The 23,117-nt window shown below is 40.1% G+C and overlaps 1 protein-coding gene across 2 annotated transcripts; it reads left to right on the top strand.

Annotated features, from left to right (window-relative positions):
• The first annotated feature begins 1,256 nt into the window (after positions 1-1,256).
• MOB1A (MOB kinase activator 1A) lies at positions 1,257-20,710 on the top strand. 2 transcript variants are annotated; one of them, XM_004742221.3, is made up of 6 exons: positions 1,257-1,501; positions 5,584-5,747; positions 10,009-10,102; positions 11,178-11,311; positions 15,502-15,665; positions 17,112-20,710. In XM_004742221.3, the coding sequence occupies exons 1-6, from the start codon at positions 1,488-1,490 to the stop codon at positions 17,187-17,189; spliced, it is 648 nt and encodes a 215-aa protein (XP_004742278.1). In that variant the 5' UTR covers positions 1,257-1,487; the 3' UTR covers positions 17,190-20,710. The 2 variants fall into 2 exon arrangements, with proteins under 2 accessions (XP_004742278.1, XP_004742277.1); XM_004742220.3 differs by having other exon boundaries at positions 1,258-1,501; positions 5,581-5,747.
• Positions 20,711-23,117: the final 2,407 nt, after the last annotated feature.

Below are 23,117 nucleotides of genomic sequence, written 5' to 3'. Positions count from 1 at the left end.
ATTCAAATCAAAGTCACAATGAGATTATCACTTCACATCCACTAAGATAGCAACAATAAAAAAAGACAACAGTCAGGCAGCTGGGTGGCTCAGTCAGTTGAGTGGGGACTCTTGATTTCAGCTCAGGTCATGATTTTGGGGTCATGGGATCAAACCCCACACCAAGCCCCATCTAGAGCCCCTCATTGGGCTCCATCCTCCATGGAGAGTCTGCTTGAGATTTTTCTCTGTCTCCCCCCCCCCAACTGCTTGCATACTCACTCTCTCTGTGTGTAAAATAAATAAGTGAATCTTTAAAAAAAAAAAAAAAAGGTAAATGCAACTGAAAACACTTAAAAAAAAAAGACGATAGAAAATGTCATCAAGAATATGGAAATATTAGAACCTCCAGACATGTGCCAGTGTGAATGTAAAGTGGTGCTGCCAATTCAGAAAACAGTTTGGGAGTTCCTCGAAAAGTTGAATGTATAGTTACCACATGACCCAGACAGTCCTAGGTATAATACCTGAGAGAAATGAACACATTTGTCCATAGAAAAACTACTACAGGAACGTTTGTAGCAGCACTAATTATAATAGCCAAAAAGTAGAAACAACTCCATGCCCATCAACCTGATGAATGGGCAGACAAAATAGGTATACTAATACAATGGAATATTCTTCAGCCATAAAAAAGAAGGAAGTACTGTTAAATGCTACAATGTTGTTGAAACTTGAAAACATTATATACTAAGTGAAAGAAGCCAGTCAAAAGACCATATATTGTGTAATCCCATTTATGTGAAATGTCCAGGTGAGGCAAGTGCATATAAAAAAGGTAGACTAGTTGTTGCCAGGGGTCGCCAGGAGGGAGGAAGGGGAATGACTGCTAAGGGGTTTCTTTTCCGGGTGATGAAAATGTTCTAGAATTAGAGGTGATGGTTGCATAACTCTGAATAAAGGAAAAATACCACTGGAGTGCAAATTTTTAAAGGGTAAATTTCATGCTATGTGAATTATATCTCAACTTAAAAATCAAAATAAATTCTTCAAAATTGCAGCGCTGTTGGAAGCCCCTTGCCTTATAAGGAGGGTGCCGGCAAACCCTGCAACACCCCAGACCAAGCACAAGGTGAGCCACTCCCCCAGGCCAGGGACCATGAACTGACCACGCCTCCAGGAGGAGGAAGTCCCGGCTTAGAGGCCGCTGACTGGCTGAGCTTTAGGAGGGGGAGGGGCTAAGAGGGGTGCGTCTGGTCTCTCTCGCAGGAGCGGGGAGGGCGGAAGCCTTCGCTCGCGAGATTTTGGTGGTTCCGCATTTCGGGTCGGCACGGTGGGGGAGGCGAGCGCAGCAACTGGCACCGGCTCGATCCTCGGTTCAAAGCAGCGGCGCCGGGTGCTTTCGCTGGCCGCGAGCTGAGGATTGTCCGCTTGCTCGTGGTTCCCGCGCGGGCTCCGAATCCAGGGCGCGGCGGGGGCCAGTGGCCCCTCCCCTCCGAGGACAGAAGATGAGCTTCCTCTTGTGAGTGTGGCGGGGCGGAGGGCCCGGAGGGCTGAAGGCCGAGGGCGAGGGCGGGGAAGGGGGCGAGCAGGCGTCCGAGGCCGGAACGGGGCCCCGGGGTCGGGGTCGGAATGGCCGACGTTTGCTTTGCTCGCCTCCCGCCCCCATCCCCCGAGGGCCATGGGAGAGGCCCGGAGGTGGGCCCGGGCAGACGGAGATGAAAGTCGAGGCAAAGGAAGCAGAGAGAGAGAGAGAGAGAGAGAGGGTTGCGGAGTAAAGAGGCCCCGAAGCCGGCAGTGCCTGCAAACTTTTCCGCCTCAGCGCCCCTGAGGGTGGAGGGACGACCCGGGGGCGGAGCCCCGAGCCCGGCCGCTGGGGCTCCCGAGTCCTCGCAAGTCTGGAGCCTTCTAGTACCGATCCGTGCTGACTTCGCTTTTTACTCCATCGTATGCCAAGTTTTATTATCTTCTGTATTAAAACTACCCCCGAGGAAAAAGGCTACCCCAGGAAGACGTGGTTTGAGAAGCTTGAAGTTAAGCTGCGGCCTTACAGTAATGCAGACTTATCTCCTGTTCGGATTCAGCCCGCTTTGTGACTTTGTGTAGATTTTAGGTAGTTTGTACCCTCTACACCCATCATGGGGCTCAAACTTACAACCCGTCAGGACTGTACTGACTGAGCCTAGCCGGGCACCACTGTGACTTTGTGTAATTAACTTTTCCTGGGTAGAATCCTGTTTTAGAGATAAGGCCTGGGGCCCAAATGAGGCTTAAGTGGAAACTTTTGTAAATTCTCTGATGATTCTGAAGCGCGTTAAGGTTTGGGAAGCGTTGCTCCAGCACCTTATTATTTTCAGGTGGCTCTCTCTACCTGGCACATCACTTAAATTTTTATGTTGTGTGATTGAGGACATCACCCACATATTTGACATTTTCATTAAATTTTATTCAAGTTCGTAGTGTTCCTTAACCAGAATTTATCCGTTTCCTTATTGTGAGAATGTTTTGCTTTGGGAGGCACATGATGCTCAGAGACTGGGTTTGTCTTTGCTGGCAATGTATTTGACACAGGTTTGCTGTGGGAATTTCATAGGCCAGTAGCGTAGCAGCTAGTGTTTCTTATTAAACTAATAAAATACTTCAAGCCAGTGATGGATTAAATACACTATTGTTCCAGACAAGGAGAGATGAAAGAAAGAAGGCCCAGATTTAGTTGAGATGTACCTTTATAGGTCTTGGTGCTGAGGAGAGGTGTTGAGCTTAGCCAAGCCAGAGCTGAGGTCCAGCAAGTGAAGGTCCTTGTTGCCAGGGAGCGATGGTGCTGGTGTTGACCTGCAAGTGAATTTCCCTTCTGGGCTGGGCATTTGACTGGAAGGGCCATTTGCCCCAAGGTTTTCAGAGAGCTGTTTATTATTTTTTTTTATGATTTTTAGTTATTTATTTGACAGGCAGAGATCACAAGTAGGCAGAGAGGGGGAGGGAGAGGGAAGCAGGTTCCCCGCTGAGCAGAGAGCCCAATGCAGGACTCGATCCCAGGACCCCGAGATCATGACCTGAGCTGAAGGCAGAGGCTTTAACCCACTGAGCCACCCAGGCGCTCCTACAGAGAGCTGTTTAGATAGCAGTGTCATCTTGCCCAGATCGAACACTCTAAAGTATTCCGCACAAATTCTTGGTATTTATAGTCAAAAATGTCTCCTTGCTGTAGTTGCTTCATAAGTTTTCACTGATAAGCCCCAGGGGGCCCCTCAGCAGCTGAACTACTGAGTTCTTACGGGTGCGAACAGATGAGATGATGACATCCTGACACAATTTTCTTCATTCTTATATGAAAACAACTTTTCTTTTTGTCTTGGTCATAAACAAATAGGTTAAAACAAATTTCACTTGTCTTAAACAAGTGGATTTGAAATCTTACCAAACTCATACACAGCAGAGAAATTTGGATTCTATGTAGTATTTTGCTGTTTTAGCACTACTGAGAATATCCTTGTTCAAGTCGTTTTTTCCCGCCTTTCAGTTGTTTTTTAGAAGTATGGGCTACACAGAATGATTACCATGTCTGAAAGTTTTTCTGATTTAGATTGTAATTGTAAATCTCTGTATTACTGGAGCAATCTTTCCCTCCACTCCCCAAGTCTTTTTCCTATGAGTTAATGTTTAGTTAGTGGTTTGTTTGTGGATGCCCAGTTGCTTAGTTACTTTTTGGATCGAAATGTGAGGCTGTTTTTTTTTCTAGTTGACAGGCATTTGCGTTTTCACTTCTTGGCTGTTACGAATGATGCGGCTGTGAACTTTTGTGTTCAGATTTTTGTATTGGATGCATAGGTTCATTTCTTTTGGGTAAATACCAAGAAGTGGAATTGCTGAGTTATATGCTAACTATGTTTAATCTTTTGAGGAACTGCCAAACTTTTTCAAAGTATGACAGCATTTTGCATTCCCACCAGCACTCTTTGAGAGTTTCAATCTACCCACACCATAGGTAGCACTTGTTAATTGTCTTTTTGATTATAGATATCCTGAATGGATATGAAGTGTTATTGTGATTTTACTTAGCATTTTCCTAATGACTAACCATGATCAGCATCTTTTTGTATGCTGTTGGCCATTTGTATATCTTCTCTGGAGTAATGCCTGTTCAGATCCTGTAATCATCTTTAAATTGGGTAGTTGTTTTTTTTTTTTTTTAGTTGTAAGAATTCAAAAAAATATATATACATATATATATTTTTTAAAGATTTTATTTATTTATTTGACAGAGAAATCACAAGTAGATGGAGAGGCAGGCAGAGAGAGAGAGAGAGAGGGAAGCAGGCTCCCTGCTGAGCAGAGAGCCCGATGCGGTACTCGATCCCAGGACCCTGAGATCATGACCTGAGCCGAAGGCAGCGGCTTAACCCACTGAGCCACCTAGGCGCCCCAAAAATATATATATTTTTAAAGATTTTATTTATCTGAGAGAGAGAGAGAGAGAATGAGAGAGAAAGCACATGTTGGGGAGAGAGGAAAAGGGAGAAACAAGCTTGTTTGGGAGAAACTCCCGCTGAGCCTGGAGCCAGACTTGATCCCAGGATCTTGAGATCCTGACTGAGCCTAAGGCAGATGCTTTACCAACTGAGCCACCCAGGCACCCTGGAAGTATTATTGTAGATGAAGATCATATTGACTCTTGAGACATTATTTATTTCATGTTAGTTTCTTTTTCTTTCTTTTAAGGTTTTATTTTTATGTAATTTGTACACCCAGTGTGGGGCTTGAACTCAACCCCTAGATGAAGAGTTGCGTGTTCTACTGACTGAGCCAGCCAGGTGCCCCCTTTCTGAAACTTTTTCTGCATTTAGAAGATGGGATTCTGCTGGACATTCGGTTCTTCATTATGTTTATGACTTGATATCTTGGCACGTGAATACATGTAGCTCTAACTTGTTCTTCTTAACTATGTACTATTCCACGTTATGGATATATCAAATTTATTTATTCCTCTTCTAATAAGTTTTGGGATTGTTTCCAGGTTCCTCTTTGTTCTTTTTGGAAATTTAATTTTTATGGTTAGAAATCTCTCCATTTTTTTCTAGGTTTCATATCCTGTTAGCTTCCTTAGAGAAAAATCATTTTTCTCAGTAACCGGTTGTCTCATTTATTTTTCCTGCTAATAACTTCAGAATGTTAATGTCACTTCTACTGTGGTTTGCTTTGATGGCATCACAAATCTTTTGATTCAAAAAATGGATTTTTTTTTTTTAGCTCTTCAAAACTTAGGACTGTCTCTCTTCCCCACCATTGTCTGTAGGTAGAAATTGAAGCCAAAAGGAAGTCACAGAATTAGTGGCAGATCAAGGACTAGAATCCTGGTGCACCATACTATTTCATGAGGCATAGTAAAATTGCGTTCTGTATGAAATTGTGTTGCTAATCCTGAATCTTTGTGAGGAAAAACATTTAAAGCATTCTTTATTTGTGATTGTCACCCTCTCCCTGTCCTGGCACTTTTCAGGGAGTATTTTTTAATTTTCAGAACAGTTTGTATGCCTAAAATTATGCCATTCTGCTTTCATTCCTAAAATAAAGATTGATATACTTTTACTTTCAACCTAACAGCAGCAGCCGCTCTTCTAAAACATTCAAACCAAAGAAGAATATTCCCGAGGGCTCTCATCAGTATGAACTCTTAAAACATGCAGAAGCAACTCTAGGAAGCGGGAATCTGAGACAAGCTGTTATGTTGCCAGAGGGAGAAGACCTCAATGAATGGATTGCTGTCAACAGTAAGTTTTTAAGAACATTCAGCTTTGTTGATTTATAGGAACGTTTTGCTAAAATCTTTTTGTTAATCAAATTTCTTTTTCAGGTATAACCATTGTAGTATGAGTTACCTATAAAGAAACTCATAGGGATGCCTGGGTGGCTTAGTCCCTTAAGCGGGCTACCTTTGGCTCAGGTCATGATCCCAGCGTCCTGGATCAAGTCCCACATTGGGCTCCTTGCTCCACAGGGAGGCTGCTTCTCCCTCTGCCTCTACCTGCCATTCTGCCTGCCTGTACTCTCTCTCTCTTTCTGACAAATAAAATCTTGAAAGAAAGAAAGAAACAAACAAGCAAACTTACAGGTACAAATATATCCGGAACTGTTTTGTTCTCTTCAGAGTACTTGGTTATGTAGCTTATATGGCTGGGTAGAGACACGTGAGGGGAAATGTTGAGTGCTTTGGGGTGATTTCTGAGAATAGAATGGTATGAATTATTGGGTAAGGTCAGATGAAACCTTGGAATACAAAATTCTACCGGTCATGGACCATGACTTTGTAGGGAGCCTGCCTCCCCAGTCGCACCCCCAATTCCCAGCAGCTCTCACCTGCCTGCGTATACACAGACATCAGTTGCAGTTCATATGGGCAGTCACGTGATTGTTATGACTTTGGAGTAATCGGAGGAAATAGAGAGATTGGGAGAAAATGGGAGGGACCCTTGAGCTGAAAGCCGCTCGAGTTCAAGAAAATGAGGGCATGACGTGGAAAGATATATACTGAGGCTAGAGATTTGAATACTTGAGCCTGTCATCTCTGAGGTGAGATCAGTACCAGGTGACAAGATTTAAATCTGTTAGGGACTTCAGATGTTCTAGGAATTTTTAAACTTCTTGTTTTGTTTTTAAGATTTTTTTTATTTATTTGAGAGAGAGACAGTGAGAGAGAGCATGAGAGGCGAGAAGGTCAGAGGGAGAAGCAGACTCCCCATGGAGCTGGGAGCCCGATGCGGGACTCGATCCTGGGACTCCGGGACCGTGACCTGAGCCGAAAGCAGTTGCCTAACAAACTGAGCCACCCAGGCGCCCGAGGAATTTTTAAACTTCTTAATGAAAAATTTCAAACATAGAAAAATAGAGAAACTAATACAGTGAATTCCCAGGCATCCATTGTCCAGTTTTAACGGTCATGGCCAGTTCATGCTTCTATATCTCGCTCTGATTAATTTTTTTTTCTTTTCGTGTTTTGATTCCTCCCTCCCCTCTCCACCTCTTCCCCACTCTTCCTATCTCTCCCCTAGTTTCTTCCATGCTGGCAGTGAGACACGGCCAGCCCACCTCACCTTGATTGTTTTGAGGTGAATCCCAAATACATTCTTTCTTTCTTTCTTTTCTTTCTTTTTTTTTTAAGATTTTATTTATTTGAGAGAGAGAGGGCACAAGCAGGATGGACAGAGGGAGGGGGAGCAGCAGACTCCCCACTGAGCAGGGATCCCGATGTGGGACTCAATCCTGGGACCCCAAGACCACCATCTGAGCTGAAGGCAGATGCTCAAAACGACTGAGCCACCCAGGTGCCCCAAACATATTATTTCATCTATAAATATTCCATGTCTCTAAAAGACAGGCACTCCCCCCCCCTTTTTTTAAAGATTTTATTTATTTATTTGACAGAGATCACAAGTAGGCAGAGAGGCAGGCAGAGAGAGAGGAAGGGAAGCAGGCTCTCAGCTGAGCAGAGAGCCTGATGTGGGGCTCAATCCCAGGATGCTGGGATCATGACGGGAGCCAAAGGCAGAGGCCTTAACCCACTGAGCTCTGGCACTGGCACTCCCCCTTTTAAAGGTAATGACAATACTTCCATTACTTTATGTTAGCAATATCCCTGATTGTTATTGATTTTATTTATTTATTTATTTGATAGAGACACAGAGAGGGAACACAAGCAGGGGGAGTGAGAGGGAGAAGCAGGCTTCCCACGGAGCAGGGAGCCCAATGGGGGGCTCGATCCCAGGACCTTGGGATCATGACCCAAGCCGAAGGCAGATGCTTAGCAACTGAGCCACCCAGGCGCCCCTAATTGTTTCTTTTTTTAAAAAAATTATATTTGGTTTAAATCAGATTAATAAGGCTTCTGTGTAATGTTTCTTGAATCTCTTAATGCGCAGGCTCCCCCTTGTTGCAGTCTTTGTTCCTTGCTATTTTTGTTGTTGAAGAAACCATTTATTTCCCACTGTGTGAATCGTGTTGATTGTATCCCCAAAGCTTGCATTACCACATTCTGTTCTTTCTTTTACTTCCTGTGAATGTTAGATCTAGAGCAGCACTGTCCAGTAGAACTTCCTGCCATGGTGCAAATGTTCTGAATCTGTACTGAGGCCATTTAGCTTTTGAAATGTGGCTTGTGTGGCTGGAACTGAATTTTAAATTTATTTTTAACTAAGTAGCCATTTGTGGCTAGTGGTTCCCACGTTAGCACAGATTTGGAACTTTGCTCAAATTCGGGTTTAATTTTGTTTGTTTGGAAGGCTGCTTTATATGTGGTGACATATACTTCCAAAAGTGTCCAGAATGTCCTCCATACTATCCAGCTGTCTTTTTATGTGGTATTATTCAGTTGTTGATAATCATTTCTTTGATCAGCACTGTCCGATAGAAATATAATGTGACACAGCTACAAATGTTATTTAAAAATTTCTTGTAGCCATAATAAGAAAAATTTGGGGTTTTTTTTTTCAGCATGTTAAAAAGCCATTATTTGCATTACTAAGAGAAACAAGGTGCATAACTACGGGATATGTTAAAATCTTTTGTGCAAGACAGGATACAGGTGCTTGGGGGCAGGAGACCAAAAAAAATAATGTAGTCCTTATCCATAGGGGGAAGCTGGGGTGGTTGGGATTAAGAGTTATCACTGTATGTTTTTATAGATCTTTGTGAACCATGTGAAGCATTATATTTTCAGAAAAGACCTTCCCCTGTTTTTTTTTTTTTTTTAAACCTTAACTCAAATTATCATCTGTTATTCTGAAAGCATCTGTTGGCCTTCCTGAGCCATCAGTTTTCCTTTGAGACTTTCTGTCTTAGACTGTTCTCCAACATTTTAGCCTCAGGATCCCTGTATTCTCTAAAAAATTATCAAGAAACACAAAGAGCTGTCAATTATGTAGGTTTTATCTAGTGATACTGTGTTAGAAATTAAAACTGAGAAATTTTAAATACTTTTAAATATTTATATAAGGACCTAATGATTACTTTATCTTATAGCACAATTACCAATATGTCTGTCATCTGTTATTCCGAAGGCATCTGTTGGCCTTCTTCAGCCTTCAATTTTTCTTGGAGACTTTTTGCTTTAGATAGGCTGTTCTCCAACGTGACTCACTAAGAAGAAGGTTTATAAGTGAGGGAGTTTTATGTAAAATTCCTTTTGACGAGACGGAGCTTTTTTAAAATCTATTTGTTTTTTAAGAAATGCGGAAAAGCCCCAGGTGGTTTTTAGGGACTCCTTTAGACAGGGAACTAAAACAGTTTTTAAAACTTTCCAAAGCTTATGTGGATGTCTGTGCAGAGGAACATTTGACTCTGATAGATTCACTACTTACTCCCTTCCTCTTCCATTTCTTCCATATTTAGCAGAAGCTCCTCTTGGAAGTGCTCACTGACTAGCTCAACCCCTGGAGACGCTGCCTTTTCTCTTAACTCTTATATTCCTCTCAATTTTTTCCCTTTGGATAGCTGGAGTCTCCAGGACAAGGGACATTATCCCACCATGTCCTTTCTGTGTCCTCAGTTTGCATTAGGCCTCAGGTTTTTTATGATTTTTATGATAAGATGTTTTAAATGCCTGTTGATACAGCTGATAGACCTTGCCCCTTACAGGATGTTCTCCTATGCATTTTGCTTTTTCCCAACCCAGATGGTATTGTCTGGTCCAGATTGATAGGAAGCAATGGATTTTTTTATTCCCTTGGATATAATCAAATTATATATTCTACTGATATAATAATCATCATTAAGTTAGAAGTATTGCTAAGATTTTATTTTCTTGCTGTTCTGTGCTGGCTAAAAACTTACTATATTAAAGCGAATATAGATTAAAAGTTAATTTAGGTGTGGCAGCTTAATAAGAGAAGGGAATTTGCAGTATCCCTGGATCACTGAATCTCTTACAGATTTATTCAAGAACTTGAAGGCATTGTCCATTTTTCCTTCAGCTGAGAGGTCTACATTTTATTGTATTTGCACAAACATTTTAACATAATTCTGCTATTATGTTTCCAGCTGTGGATTTCTTCAACCAGATCAACATGCTGTATGGAACTATTACAGAATTCTGCACTGAAGCAAGCTGTCCAGTCATGTCTGCAGGCCCCAGGTACCTATACTGACTATTAGATAGGTATTCGAAGTACTAAAGAAAGCTGATCACTCATTGATAGAAATGAAACAATAAGGCCTTTTTGTTTTTATCTATTTACATAAGAGCAGTTCAATCTTACGAGTTCTTGAATGCGTCCTTAATAAGCTTTTAGTTATTATTAAATACTTTGGCCTGTGGTAGTTAGTATTTAATTATATTATACTGAATAATGAATGTTCAGTTTTTTTTTCTTGTGCTTAGTGTTATGTCCAAATTGTGCCGCTTTAATTTTCTGGCTTAAAGATGTTAGACTAAAAAAATTTGACTAAAATTTGGGTGGCTCAGCTGGTTTGGCCGACTCTTGATTTCTGCTCAGGTCTTGAACTCAGGTGTCATGGGATTGAGCCCCACATCAGGCGCTGCAGTCGGCAGGGAGTCTGCCTGAGGTTCTCTCTCCCTCTATCCATCCCCCTGCTTGCACTGCACGTTCGACCTCTCTTTCACTCAAATTAATAAGAAGAAATTTTGAGTATAAAAAATTTTAAGAAATTGTGAGCACACAAGCAGAAGGAGGTGGAGGGGCAGAGGGAGAGGGAAAAGCAGGCACCCCACTGAGCAGGGAGCCTGAGGTACAGAGCCCAGTGCAGGGCTGGATCCTGGACCCTGGGATCATGACCTGAGCCGAAGACAGATGCTTAACCAACTGAGCCAACCCGGTGCGCCCAGGAAAGAGTCTTATTATGTAGACTCTGTTGTTGGTACCTTGATGGTCAGCTGTTGCAGGATGTGGGGGATCCATTTGTCTCTGACCCAGTCCTTAGCTCCCTCTACCATGAAGATACAGTTCCCTTATCTTTAAACATCCATTCTGGCACTGTCAGCTGCCGCGTTATCCTCCTTTTCTCTTCCAATTATAACTATCCTATTTCAGGATAATGCTATAGGGAACTCTGAGTAACCTCCAGTAGAACTTGAAGTCATTTATTAAATTATATTTAACTTCTACTGATAAAATGTAGACCTACTTTGATTACGAATTGTACATTTGTTACTGCTTTTGAAACTATCAGTAAAACCTTTTTCTCTCCAGATACGAATATCACTGGGCAGATGGCACTAATATTAAAAAGCCCATCAAATGTTCTGCACCAAAATACATTGACTATTTGATGACTTGGGTTCAGGATCAGCTTGATGATGAAACTCTTTTTCCTTCTAAGATTGGTGAGTTAATGTTGAATATTTTCCTTTTTAACTGATAAATATGTTGTATTATTTTTAATACTTTGTTACTTAAAAAAAAAGTAATGATGGCTGACAAATTCCTCTCTAAAAAGATTGTAAATGCATACCTACTCCAGCCAAGTTTGTGTCTGTCTGTATTTCTTCACTGATAATACTGGTTGGGGCTACTTATTTTTTAATCTTTTCAATTTGGGTAAATAAGTTTGTTTGAATGTACATTACAAAAATGCTGATGGCATTGAGATTTTTTTGGTTTATTGATCATCATGTGTTTTCTATTCCTGTCCTTTGTCTATTTCTTTGGTAAGGATACTAGCTCTTTGACATATATGTCATATGTATCTTTCCCTAGCTTGCCTCTTGTCTTATTTTGTTCATGAGGTATTCTTGCCATATGTAACTTTCTATTAATTTTTTCCTTTGTTGTGTGGATTTTAATATAATGATTAGAAAGGTTTTCCCTACTTCAAGATAATAGAAATATTTGCCCTTGTTTTCATTTAGTATTTTTGTGGGTTTTGTTTTTACATTTAAATCTTTGTTCTTGCCGGAAATTGTTTTCTTAAGGCTCCCTTAATTTTTTTTTCTAGTTATAAATGTGAATCAGGGGACGCCTGGGTGGCTCAGTTGGTTGGACGACTGCCTTCGGCTCAGGTCATGATCCTGGAGTCCCGGGATCGAGTCCCGCATCGGACTCCTGGCTCCATGGGGAGTCTGCTTCTCCCTCTGACCTTCTCCTCATTCATGCTCTCTCTCACTGTCTCTCTCTCAAGTAAATAAAAATAAAATCTTTAAAAATAAATAAATAAATAAATAAATGTGAATCAGTTTTGTACAGTACCATTTATTGAATGCATATGTCTCTTCTCCCTGGGTTATTGTATGTGTACACCAGATTGCCATGTAATTTGGAGTCTTTCAGTCTCTTTATCTGTTCCTGTAGGAATTCCACACTGTTTTAATTACCATGGCCATATATCTTTGAGCATCTTGTAGGGCTAGTCTCTCTTTTTTGCTCTTCTTTTTCAGAATTTTCATAGCTCTTCTGGGATATTTATTCTTCCAAAGAACTTAGAATCATTTTGGCAAGGTAAAATAAAAGTATTTGTGAGATTTTGAGATTATTCCATTCAAGTTGTAGATTAACATAGACAGTCTCGTTCTCTTGACAATACTGGGTCTGCCCAAGAATTAGGTACATTTTTTCATTTCTTCATCTTTTCTTTCTTATTTCCTCTTGTAAAATTCTGTAGTGTACTTTATGTTAATCCTTCAAGTATAAGTTTATTCCTAGACATTTTATGGTGTTTTTAAATTGATGTCTGGCTTACAAATGGTTATTGTTTAATACATAGGAAAGCTGTTGATTTTTATATAAAATTTTGTATAAGTTGACCGTCAGATTCTGATTGTTTCAGCTGTTCTGGATTGGTTTCCTTGAGTTTTTCAGGTACAGAATCACATCATATTCAGATAATATTAATTTTTCCTCTTCCTTTCTGATACAGATGCTTCTTGTGTAACTCTTATCTCATTGCCCCAGAGTAGTGCTGAGCAATGGTGATGATGTGGCAGACCTCTTTTCTTGTTGCCTTACTTTTATGCAAGTGCTTCTAGTACCTCAGCATTAAGCAGGAATCTTGCTTTTGGGAAGTGTGTAAATTTTTAAAAATCAGATATAATTGTTGAGTTTTACGATATTTTCCCAATGTCTGTTGTTGGTTACCACAAGGTTTTCTCCAGTATCTTTCTTTTTTTTTTTTTTTTTTTTTTTTTTTTTTTTTTTTTTTTTTAAAGATTATTTATTTATTTATTTGACACAGAGAGAGCGAGAGATCACAAGTAGGCAGAGAGGCAGGCAGAGAGAGAGGAGGAAGCAGGCTTCCTGCTGAGCAGAGAGCCCGATGCGGGGCTCGATCCCAGGATCCTGGGATCATGACCTGAGCCGAAGGCAGAGGCTTTAACCCGCTGAGCCACCCAGGTGCCCCTCCAGTATCTTTCTTATTTAGTGTTTTCCTGGAAGAGTATTTTTTATTTGCTAATATTTTGATCAAGATTTTGGCATCGGTATTTATGGATGAGATGAGATCAGTCTTTTCATTTTCAGTTTCAGAGTGTCTTAGGAACATCATGGATTCTTGGATTCTTGGATTCTGTCTTATCTGTTCGGGCTGCTAATTACAAAACTACCAGAGATTGGATGGTTTATGACAACAGAAATTTATTTCTCAGCTTTTAGGACTGGAAGTCCAAGATCAAGGGGCCAGTGTAGTTGGGTCTCTGTAAGAGCCCACTTTTGGGTTGCAGACTTCTGACTTCTCAGTCTTCACATGGTGGAAGGAGCCCACAGAAGTTCTCTGGGGCCTCTCTTTTAAGGGCATTGATCCCATGCAGGAGGGCTCTGCCCTTGTGACCGAATCACCTCCCAGAGCCCCACGTCCTCACGTTAGGATTTCAATATAGGAATTTTGAGGGGTAACAAATAATTCAGACCATAGCAGGTTCCTTTTTGTGGTCTAATCAGTGGCTGTTTTGGGAGAAAAGCTTGTATCATGCTAACACCCTGTCTGTTTGCTATTGGTCAGGTTTTTTTATTATTAAACCGTTTCCTTTCTCACAGATTCTTTATTGTGTATTGACTGTGCTTGGATGTTTCTGTTCAGCTCAGCCTGGAAAGTGCTTGGTTTAAGACAAATTACTTCTATTTCTTTAATGATTAAAGTCTTCCAATTATGGAAAATAAAGAATACTTAAAACTTTGTTCCCTTTTCTCAGCTTTTCATTCATTAGTAATCCATTCTAATGTTTCAGAAGCCTTTTCCCCCTCAATTAGGCTATTATTTACATCTTACTTCTGCCAGTTATTTATCCTTACTAGATAGAATTGTTAACTCACTTTTATTAGCTGGAGGCATATATTTATAAATTCTAAGAGAAGGAGTTTGACTTAAAAATCCAGCTTTTCAGTATATGAGTACAAGACACCAGTCCAGAAAAACATGCCCACAAGCTCCAGGATAAAGTTAGAAAATGCAGGTTGTTAGGGACACCTGGCTGACTCATTCAGTAGGGCATGCAACTCTTGATCTCTAGAGATCTTGCGTTCAAGCCGCACGTTGGGTATAGAATTTAACTTAAATAAAGTTTAAAAAAAAACACATGCCAGTTGTTAGCCAAAATGGGATGGGGGGGGGGTCAGAAAAAATTTGCTTGCAAGAGCAAAATAGACTAAATTTTAGGCTTTCAAGGGCTGGTTAAGAAATAAATTAAAATGCAGGCAAGGAGAAAGTGTTTTAACCATTTTTCTTTTTTCTGAAAGATTGAAGAAAAGGAAATGTTTCTTGAGTAGTGTTGTGGAATAGCCTTTAAGGCTGTCTAATCTAGGTTATTTTGGAAGCTGATGCCTTCTTAATGTGTTTATATAATGTACTCAGTGCCACTTATATTGTCTTGCTCCTGTCTCTATTTCCTAAGACTTTGATCTTGTCAACTGGAATTCTCAGGAACGTAACCAGAGGTTACCAAACCCTCTCCCCATTCTTTTTTAAGGAAGTGTTTATTTTCTTTGCAAAATAGGTGCTCTGCCTCCCTTTTCCAGGAAGTTTGTCCCTATCTTGTATTACAGGAAAATGAAAATAGCACTTTAGAGAAAAATAAAAAGTTGGGGACTCCTAAAACCAGAAAACTATTTTTTCAGAGTAATGCAGATAAAATACTTTTATTTATAGACAGTAGATTATAATGCCTTTTTGTCTTGCTTAGTTGTCATTCGTGGTTGAGTGCGTGTTTTTAAAAAAATCTTTTAGAGTTAGAATTACAGAAATAGAAATTGTTTTATTTATATCAAAATACTTGTTGCATTTAATCTTAGGAAGAAACTCTCCAGTATTAAACAGCTGAAATTATATTCATGTTAGCTCCTTATAAACTTGGTGCCTGTGCCTTTTCTTCTAAGGCAGTCAGAAAAAGTGCTGTGTGAGGATACCCCGTATATTTATGTTTGGGTTTTTTTTTTCTTTGTCTTTTTTTTTTAAAGTATATATGTGGAAAACAGGCTTATATTTGTGAATGTGTGTGTTTGTGTGTTGGCGTTGCTTATGGCAGCTTCTAAACTTTCCGCTGTTCAGTTGGATAAAAGACAATTGATATATATGTATATTTGATTACAGGTGTCCCATTTCCCAAAAACTTTATGTCTGTGGCAAAGACCATTCTGAAGCGTCTGTTCCGGGTTTATGCCCACATTTATCACCAGCACTTTGACTCTGTGATGCAGTTGCAGGAAGAGGCCCACCTCAACACCTCCTTTAAGCACTTTATCTTCTTTGTTCAGGTAAGTTGAATCATGTTGACTTCTTTGTCCTTTGACTTGGACTCGTTTGTTAATTTTAATAGAGTAATTGATAGAGCTATTTTACAGATGGAGAGTGAAGTATAAGCCGATTCCTCTCTTTTCTCTTTTCCATGCTGTTTATTTCGTTGGTTAGCATAGTGGCAATATAGAAAGCATCACCCCTGTTTTGGGCCTTCTGCCTTTGGCTGCCGCAGCTGGGTCTCTGGTTAGGATAGGACAGGGAGCACTGAAACTCCAAGACAGCTTGTCCACACCCTCCTGTTTCATCACCACTGCTGAGTAGAGGGGATGCTCTGGAAAAACGTCTGCAGTTGGATTATTTTATGAGATGTCTGTGCCTAGGAGAGAAACTTGGAGAAAAACTTATTAGTTGTTCTCTTGGTTTAAGCTCCCAGAAGTCCCATTTCAGGCCAAATCTTATGAAGACAACAGCTAGAAACTTCAAAAAGGACCGCCCCCTTCAAAGATGTAGCCTATTATCTAATGGGCCCTAACTTGGAACTGGAACTTTTTTCTTTTTTTTTTAAGATTTTATTTATTTATATATTTATTTAACAGTACACGCGCGAACAATCACAAGTAGGCAGAGAGGCAGGCAGAGGGGGAGGGGGAAGCAGGCTTCGCTGAGCAAAGAACCCGATGCAGGGCTCAATCCCAGGACCCTGAGACCATGACCCGAGCCAAAGGCAGAGGCTTAACCCACTGAGCCACCCAGGCACCCCGGAACTGGAACTTTTTAAAAATCAGAATAATTCACATTGCTTGAAAAAGATATTAAAGAATTGGGACTCTTTTGGCAACTTTAGAGATAGATAATTCTCTATGCAAAATGTACATAGGTCTGTCTAGATAACTGTTTTTTTGTAGAAAAGTCAGCAGTCTTACAGTATATATTATGTATTTCAGTTGTATGTGCTGCACAAAGGAGAATGTACTGTGCTTCTCTGTTTTCCTTCTGAGATTGTTGCGTGGCATGGATCTCGATAGAGTGTAGGTTCTGAAACAGGTGTATAGATACAGATACGAGGTATATACAGATACAGTGTAGAGAGGTAGTGTAGCTATAGTACAGACACAGACATATGTAGATGGAGGGTTAGTATAGATCTATGAAAGACAAAGGGCCACTGCCCAGTAGGTGGCCATGATCATTGTATAGCTTTAAGATCATTTACATGGAAAGGCAAACATAGACAGTTTTGATTTTAATGTTTTACACAGTGAGGATTATGCTAATACCTACAGTTGCTTCTTCGGTAAGTCCCTTATCTTTTAAAAAAATGAGTAAAATCCCATTTTAAAATGTTCACAGAGAACATTTCATCATTTTTTTGTATTTCAGAAAACCAGGCGTGGGAATGACATTTATGGAGTTTTAATTTTAGGCTTATTTTTTTTTTAATTTTACTTTTCTTCTCTTTTTAGGAGTTTAATCTGATTGATAGGCGTGAGTTGGCACCTCTTCAGGAATTAATTGAGAAGCTTGGATCGAAAGACAGATAAAATGTTTCTTCTAGAACACAGTTACCTTCTTGCTTCATTTGCTAGAGCTATCTCATTGCTATCTGTTATAGACTAGTGATACAGACTTTTAAGAAAACAGGATAAAAAGACACCTGTGTTCGTGTCTACTGACAAAATTGTCCCACAGGTAGATTGGCCCAGTCCTTCAGTGAGAAATTCAAGAGGCAGCCGACTCTGAGGCACCGTTTGACCACTCCTGTTACTGTCAGAGTTGGACTTGCTTGTAATATGTGATGATAACATGTAGTCTGTTCATTTTCTTTTCTTTTACTGAAGAAAATGAGTGCTTCGGGTGATAGCATAATAGCGATTGGGAATTTCCACCAGTACTTTATTAACAAGTTTCCAGAACAAATTACCTAATAACGCAATCAGATCCATTTTATCCTGTTTTTATTTACAAATAGAAGAGGTATTTTTAAGTTTCCTTAAGATTTAGAACATTTGTGTGTTACTTTGGGTAACCTTTTAGTTTGAAGTCAGTATGCTGGTGTTTTTATAGGTAAGACTATATATTATATGTTTATTTTTTCAGAATCCATGATTGCAGTTTAAATCCTCATATGACTTATGTAGTATGGGAGTAACAAGAGTTATTTCTAAAATGATGTTATTTTTTAATCTTTATTTGGGATTTTATTCACATAAACCTATCTAAAGTTTTAGGAGTTTGTATATCAGAAATAATTTTCTTAAGGCATGAAAGGATAGTCTTGTACATTTTTATTTTGAAATGCTTCATTCAGGTTAATTTTAATAGGTAGCTTTTGGCTAAGAAAGAAAACTCCAAAAAATTATGACCAATTCAGGTCTCAGAACCACTATTTTCATTCATGTTGTTTTTTTCAGAGCCCCTGAGATCCTGGAGAGGAGAATGGAAGTACTCAGAGTACTTGGTTATTTTCTTTTGAGTGTCCTTTAAAACAAAAACAAGAATTACTGCTATGTGTTTTTATTGTGACTTGAGACTTCGTTAAGAGTAGTGTAGAAATGTTCAGCCTTTCTCCCAACAAGGATAAGACTTAAGGAAGCCCATAATAAAAAACCTTGGTGGTGTACACATTTTATAACACAGTTTAAAGTTTGGTGTGCTACCTGGTGTGTGTGTGTGTATGTGTGTGTGTGTAAACAAAATGGGAGGAATAAGTAAAAGATCTTTACTTCATTCTGTTAGTAGTCAAAGGATGGCTTGAGCCCTAATAGGGGTTTAATCCTGTTTTAATTGTTTTTGAATCAAAACTTGAAATTCATCTATTTCTATTGGGATGAAAAAAATCTTCCCTTTTAGTGAAATAAAGGTCTAATTTTCATTAGGTTTCTAGGATTTAGTAAACTCCATCCACCTGTCAAGAATGTACTGGGCACAAGTCTATTGCGGACTTGCCCACCTGGCATTGCTTGAAGTTGGTCAGCATTCGGTGTGAGTTCAGAGCTGGGATTTTTGCAGAGTGCTCACTAACTCCCTTGATGGCTTTGATAAAAGGTTAGTTTGGTTAGGGTTTTTTTTGTTATTTATTTTTATTATTCCACTGAAGTATAAGGAAAAAAATAGCTTAGGAACTCCGTTTTTATCATAACTGAATTTCATATCCAGATATACAGAATTTTAAAGGAAACAAAACCTTTCACCTATTTTATTTAGGCTGAAACCATTTATCGCTTCAGGAATTAAAAAGTGGGATAATCCCTTATTTTAAAAAAAAGAGAGAGAGAGAGAAAGAGAGAAGCCCTCTGAAACATTCCACAATCCATGTTTTAAGCTTATCCAAAGGTCCCTGTGTGGAGTTCTGTGTGTTTGTGTTGATCATTTATAAACAAGAAAGCAGGTTTCTAGATGCCACCCAGAATGTTAATTGCCTCTCGACTTTGGCTTTAATTACATTTTCATGGAATGAAATTCTGTTTCTCAACTAGGATTGTAGTTTCCATCATTTCTCATATTTCACATGATTCCTAAAGCAGTTCTCACTTTTCTCCATTTATTTTCAGTGATAGAAATCCTCTCTCTCTTCATGACTCCATCCCAAAATAAACCAAAGATGGTCACATGCTAGACATAAATAAAAAATTTGTTGGTAATTGGAGACTCAGAATGTCCTTTTTTAAAATAATAAACATATTACCAGGTTCCCAGGTTAACCGGGCTTTACCAATAGTGCAACCTACCCATTAAGTTACCACTACTTGTTCACATCTAAAGCCAGGGGGTAGAGAGCAGGAGAACTGGAGGAAGCAGGGAGGGTGAGGCCCTCCTGACTGGGCTAGAGGGCCAGCCTTTGAGGAAAGTCAGAACAAATCAGTCTGTCTTGGACTCTTCTCCCTTGTGAATTACCTTCCTGGGCCCAGGGTCCGATTGCTGCTCCTCACCCTGAGTACAGTCATGGGGTAGAGAGTGCTTGCTAAATTATGTAGGTAGTCCTATGGTGCTTAATTTCCAGGCCTTTAAAAAATACTTTTAGACAATGATGTGCAGGTTTTTTGTTGTGATAGCCAGATGTCTCCATTATTCTCCAGACTGTGAATAAAGCGATTTGTCGAGGGCTACCCGCTAGCCAGTTTCCTCTTGTCTTGGACTTGTAGAGCCCTGGCTTCTGTAAGCTTCTGCCAGCTTGCGAAATGCAAACCTGCAGTCATCGTGACTTTGATAACAAAAGGCAGGCTTCCCTAGTAGCACAGAGCCAAGAGGAGCCAACCACTGGTGATTTTAACTTCTCCAAACATTTTTGAAGTTTTCTGATGATACTGATTCTCTCGGAAAAGTAAGGTTATACTGGAAGTGGAGCTTCTAGACATAACATCATTACCTCACCAGCAATAAACAGATCAGCCCTAGAGGGTCCCACTCTTAGAAATGTGTTTCTGAGCAGCAGCAGTTCCGGTGCTGGTGGTGCCCGCCTGGTACGGGAGGCTGCTTCCTGTCTGAGAACTCCGGCCTGACAGATGCTGGCCGAGACCTCAGACACAGCCCCTTCGACAGGGACGGACTTCTTCCTGAGGTCAGTTCAGTAAGTGGATTTGATTTTTACTATTGTAGAATTCTGGCAAAGAGGGAAAGTAGTGGTCCCTCAGTCTTCCTGTGTGTTCCGCATTAGATTTTGATATTTCCGACTATACAAGGCTCGGGGGGATGACACTGCATGTGATAGCGGTGACTTTACTGAAGCAACTGCGTTGAAATTCACTTGGGTTTCTCTCATTCTCAAATTCTGTTCCAGACAAGTATTCTGTAAATCCAAATGGATTACCAGTGTGCTATAGGTTTTTAAATAGAAGATTCTATGTTTGATCTACATCAACAGTAGTTTGCATAAGTTAGTCTTGGTTACCATCTAAAATATTTTTAAATGTTCTTTACATGAAAATTTATGTTGTATTTTTAAACCTTTAGGGGCTTTATCTATTTTTCTAAGTCAGTTAATTGTACTTTTAAAGAAAGTATTTTGTATCTACTTTTGTAACTTCATCAGAATAAAATATATTAAAAGAAATGACTGGTTAAAGTATGTGCCTCAACACTTTCTTTTAAAGATTTTATTTATTTGAGAGAGAGGGAGAGTGTACATGCATATTCCCCTGAGCAAGGGGGGGCGGATGGGGGGGCGGGAGAGAGGCAAGTGGACTCCACACTGGCTGGATCTCATGACCCTGAGCCCAAATCAAATCACACACAAAACCGGCTGAGCCACCCAGGCGCCCCTCACACTTACTTCTATTTAAATGTGAAACTTAAAGTTTTTGCTTCTATAGAAGGTTGTCTTTGGTCACCATTTAGTAGCTAAAATGTTTCCTTAACTTTTAGAGGAAAGGGAAGTCCTGAAATAAATATTCCAGGGCCCCACCCCCAAGAAAGAAACTAGGCCTATGATTATAGTGGCTAAAACCCACCCCAGACAAAAAAATCAGTAGTCTCTACATTAACCAACCTGATCTCTTTCTGCATATTCCTGGTTGTGGACTGAGAAAAGGGAAGAGGAGAGAATGGACTCCTGATTTTCTGACCTTGAACTGAGTGCTCATCATTTCTATAAAACACCGCCCACCCCAAATGGCCAGTTTTTGTTCCTGTAGGAGAAAGTTATTTTTGGAGGTCTGAATTATAGGTACCTTATTTTAATGCAAAATAACAATGATAGAATTGTTTTGAGCTTTTTTTTTTTTTTTTTAAAGATTTTATTTATTTGACAGAGACACAGCAAGAGAGGGAACATAGGCAGGGAGAAAGGGGGAGGGAGAAGCAGGCCCCCCACTGAGCAGGGGGCCCGATGTGGGGCTCTATCCCAGGACCCCAGGATCATGACCTAAGCTGAAGGCAGACGCTTAACGACTGAGCCACCAAGGCGCCCCTAGAAGTTAATATAGCTAAATAATATGAGTTAATACTCCTATTTTGTATAAGATATAAATACACTCTTACTCAGTTTTGGATTTCTTTTTGTTACATTTCAATAATGGGATTAAAATTGCTCACAAAAATGTAACGATGTCTAATGTCTAAGTTTGTAAATGAGTAGTAGAATAACCCAAATAATCTTCGGGAGGGCCAGAGTCAGGCTTCAAATCTACACAGCCAGAACAGTCTGAACCCTGTCTCTGGCCCTCTAGCCAATAACTCATTGCTGAAGGGCTTGGAATGGACACTATGGCCTGCACCATTATTGTTGGCCACTAGATGTCAGTTTCTGGGTCAGCACCTCCCAAAAGCCAGCTGCATCAGCCCTGACCAGAATAAAGAATTTTCCCTAAAACTCTTCCTTTCCTGTGTCTTCCTTAAAAAAAAAAAAAAAAAAAAAATGTACATGGGTGACAAAAATAAAAATAAAAACATGGGCACTTCAGATTTGGTAGATCTTAGGTCACATACCCCTGTCCTGGCTGCTACAGAGTGGGCAACTTGCTGGATTTTACATGGAGGTTTAGGATTCACAGCAAAATTCATGCTGGATATTCAAAAAACTTGGACTGGCTCCTTCCCTGAACTTTTTGTTCTCGCTCTGCGAAAAGATAAGGGAGTTGGCACTAGAATGTAAGTTTCTGGGCACACTGTTCAACTGACATTTTTTTGTAGTGTATTTGCTAAGCGAAGGAAGTCAGTTATTGATTCAGATTCTGGCCAGGTTCTTTGAATACACAGGTTCTTTGATGTGTGCTTTGAATACCACTTCTTTAGGGGACCTGCCTGTTCAGGGGAGTCCTTCAGCGGGTTGTCTTATTTAATCCTTGCAGCCACCTGTGAAGGGGGCAGGAATAGAGGTATGTTAAGAATTTTCCAATGTTTCTCAGAAGGTGGCACAGATGCTCTGACTTCAGATAGCTAGTTCATAGACCAGTGTTTTCCTCTGGGATGCATCTGGAAAATTCTGTGTGCTGACGAGTGCCAGGAGGCTCTATAAAACAAAATGACTGCAATTTATACCTATGGGGTAAAAAAAAATGTATCCAAAGAGATCATCCTGAAGGAGTTTTTTTTGCAATTAGCTCAGATGTAAATGAGTGACCATGGACCAATATAAGCGAAGATAAGAGAATCTCAATTTCAGAGCAAAAAAAGGTAAAATGCAGAAGGGATAGACCCATTTCCTGGGACTAAAGCTACTATACTTTTCAATCATAACAAAACTGGCCTTTTATTTGCTTCTATCATAAAAAGCTACACTTGAAATGTTCAGTTGAAGCTAATTTGGAAGCCCAGAATTGCTGAGATTGTTCTGTAAATCCTTTCCTAAAAAGGTTCAAATTCACACTCTGGAACTAGAATGGCTAAACCACTTTTCAGCTCTGTGCAGTAATCCTAGTGTGTGCACTTTTTGTTCTATTCCAGGCTGGGCAGCTGACAACTAAATCTAGACCCTGGGATGGAGGTCAGGGATCTCTGGGAAAAACACACCCACATAAATCGGTAGAGTTCTC

Source organism: Mustela putorius, unplaced genomic scaffold (genome assembly GCF_011764305.1).
Source record: "Mustela putorius furo isolate JIRA1106 unplaced genomic scaffold, ASM1176430v1.1 tig00000281_pilon_pilon_pilon, whole genome shotgun sequence".
Classification (NCBI taxonomy): domain Eukaryota; kingdom Metazoa; phylum Chordata; class Mammalia; order Carnivora; family Mustelidae; genus Mustela; species Mustela putorius.
This window is presented reverse-complemented; position numbering and strand designations above follow the sequence as displayed.

Bases quoted from the DNA above. Each gene is read 5' to 3' on its own strand.
- MOB1A (XM_004742220.3), top strand. The intron at 10,103-11,177 runs GTACCTATACTG...TTTTCTCTCCAG, and splicing joins GTCATGTCTGCAGGCCCCAG to ATACGAATATCACTGGGCAG. The intron at 11,312-15,501 runs GTGAGTTAATGT...ATTTGATTACAG, and splicing joins TCTTTTTCCTTCTAAGATTG to GTGTCCCATTTCCCAAAAAC.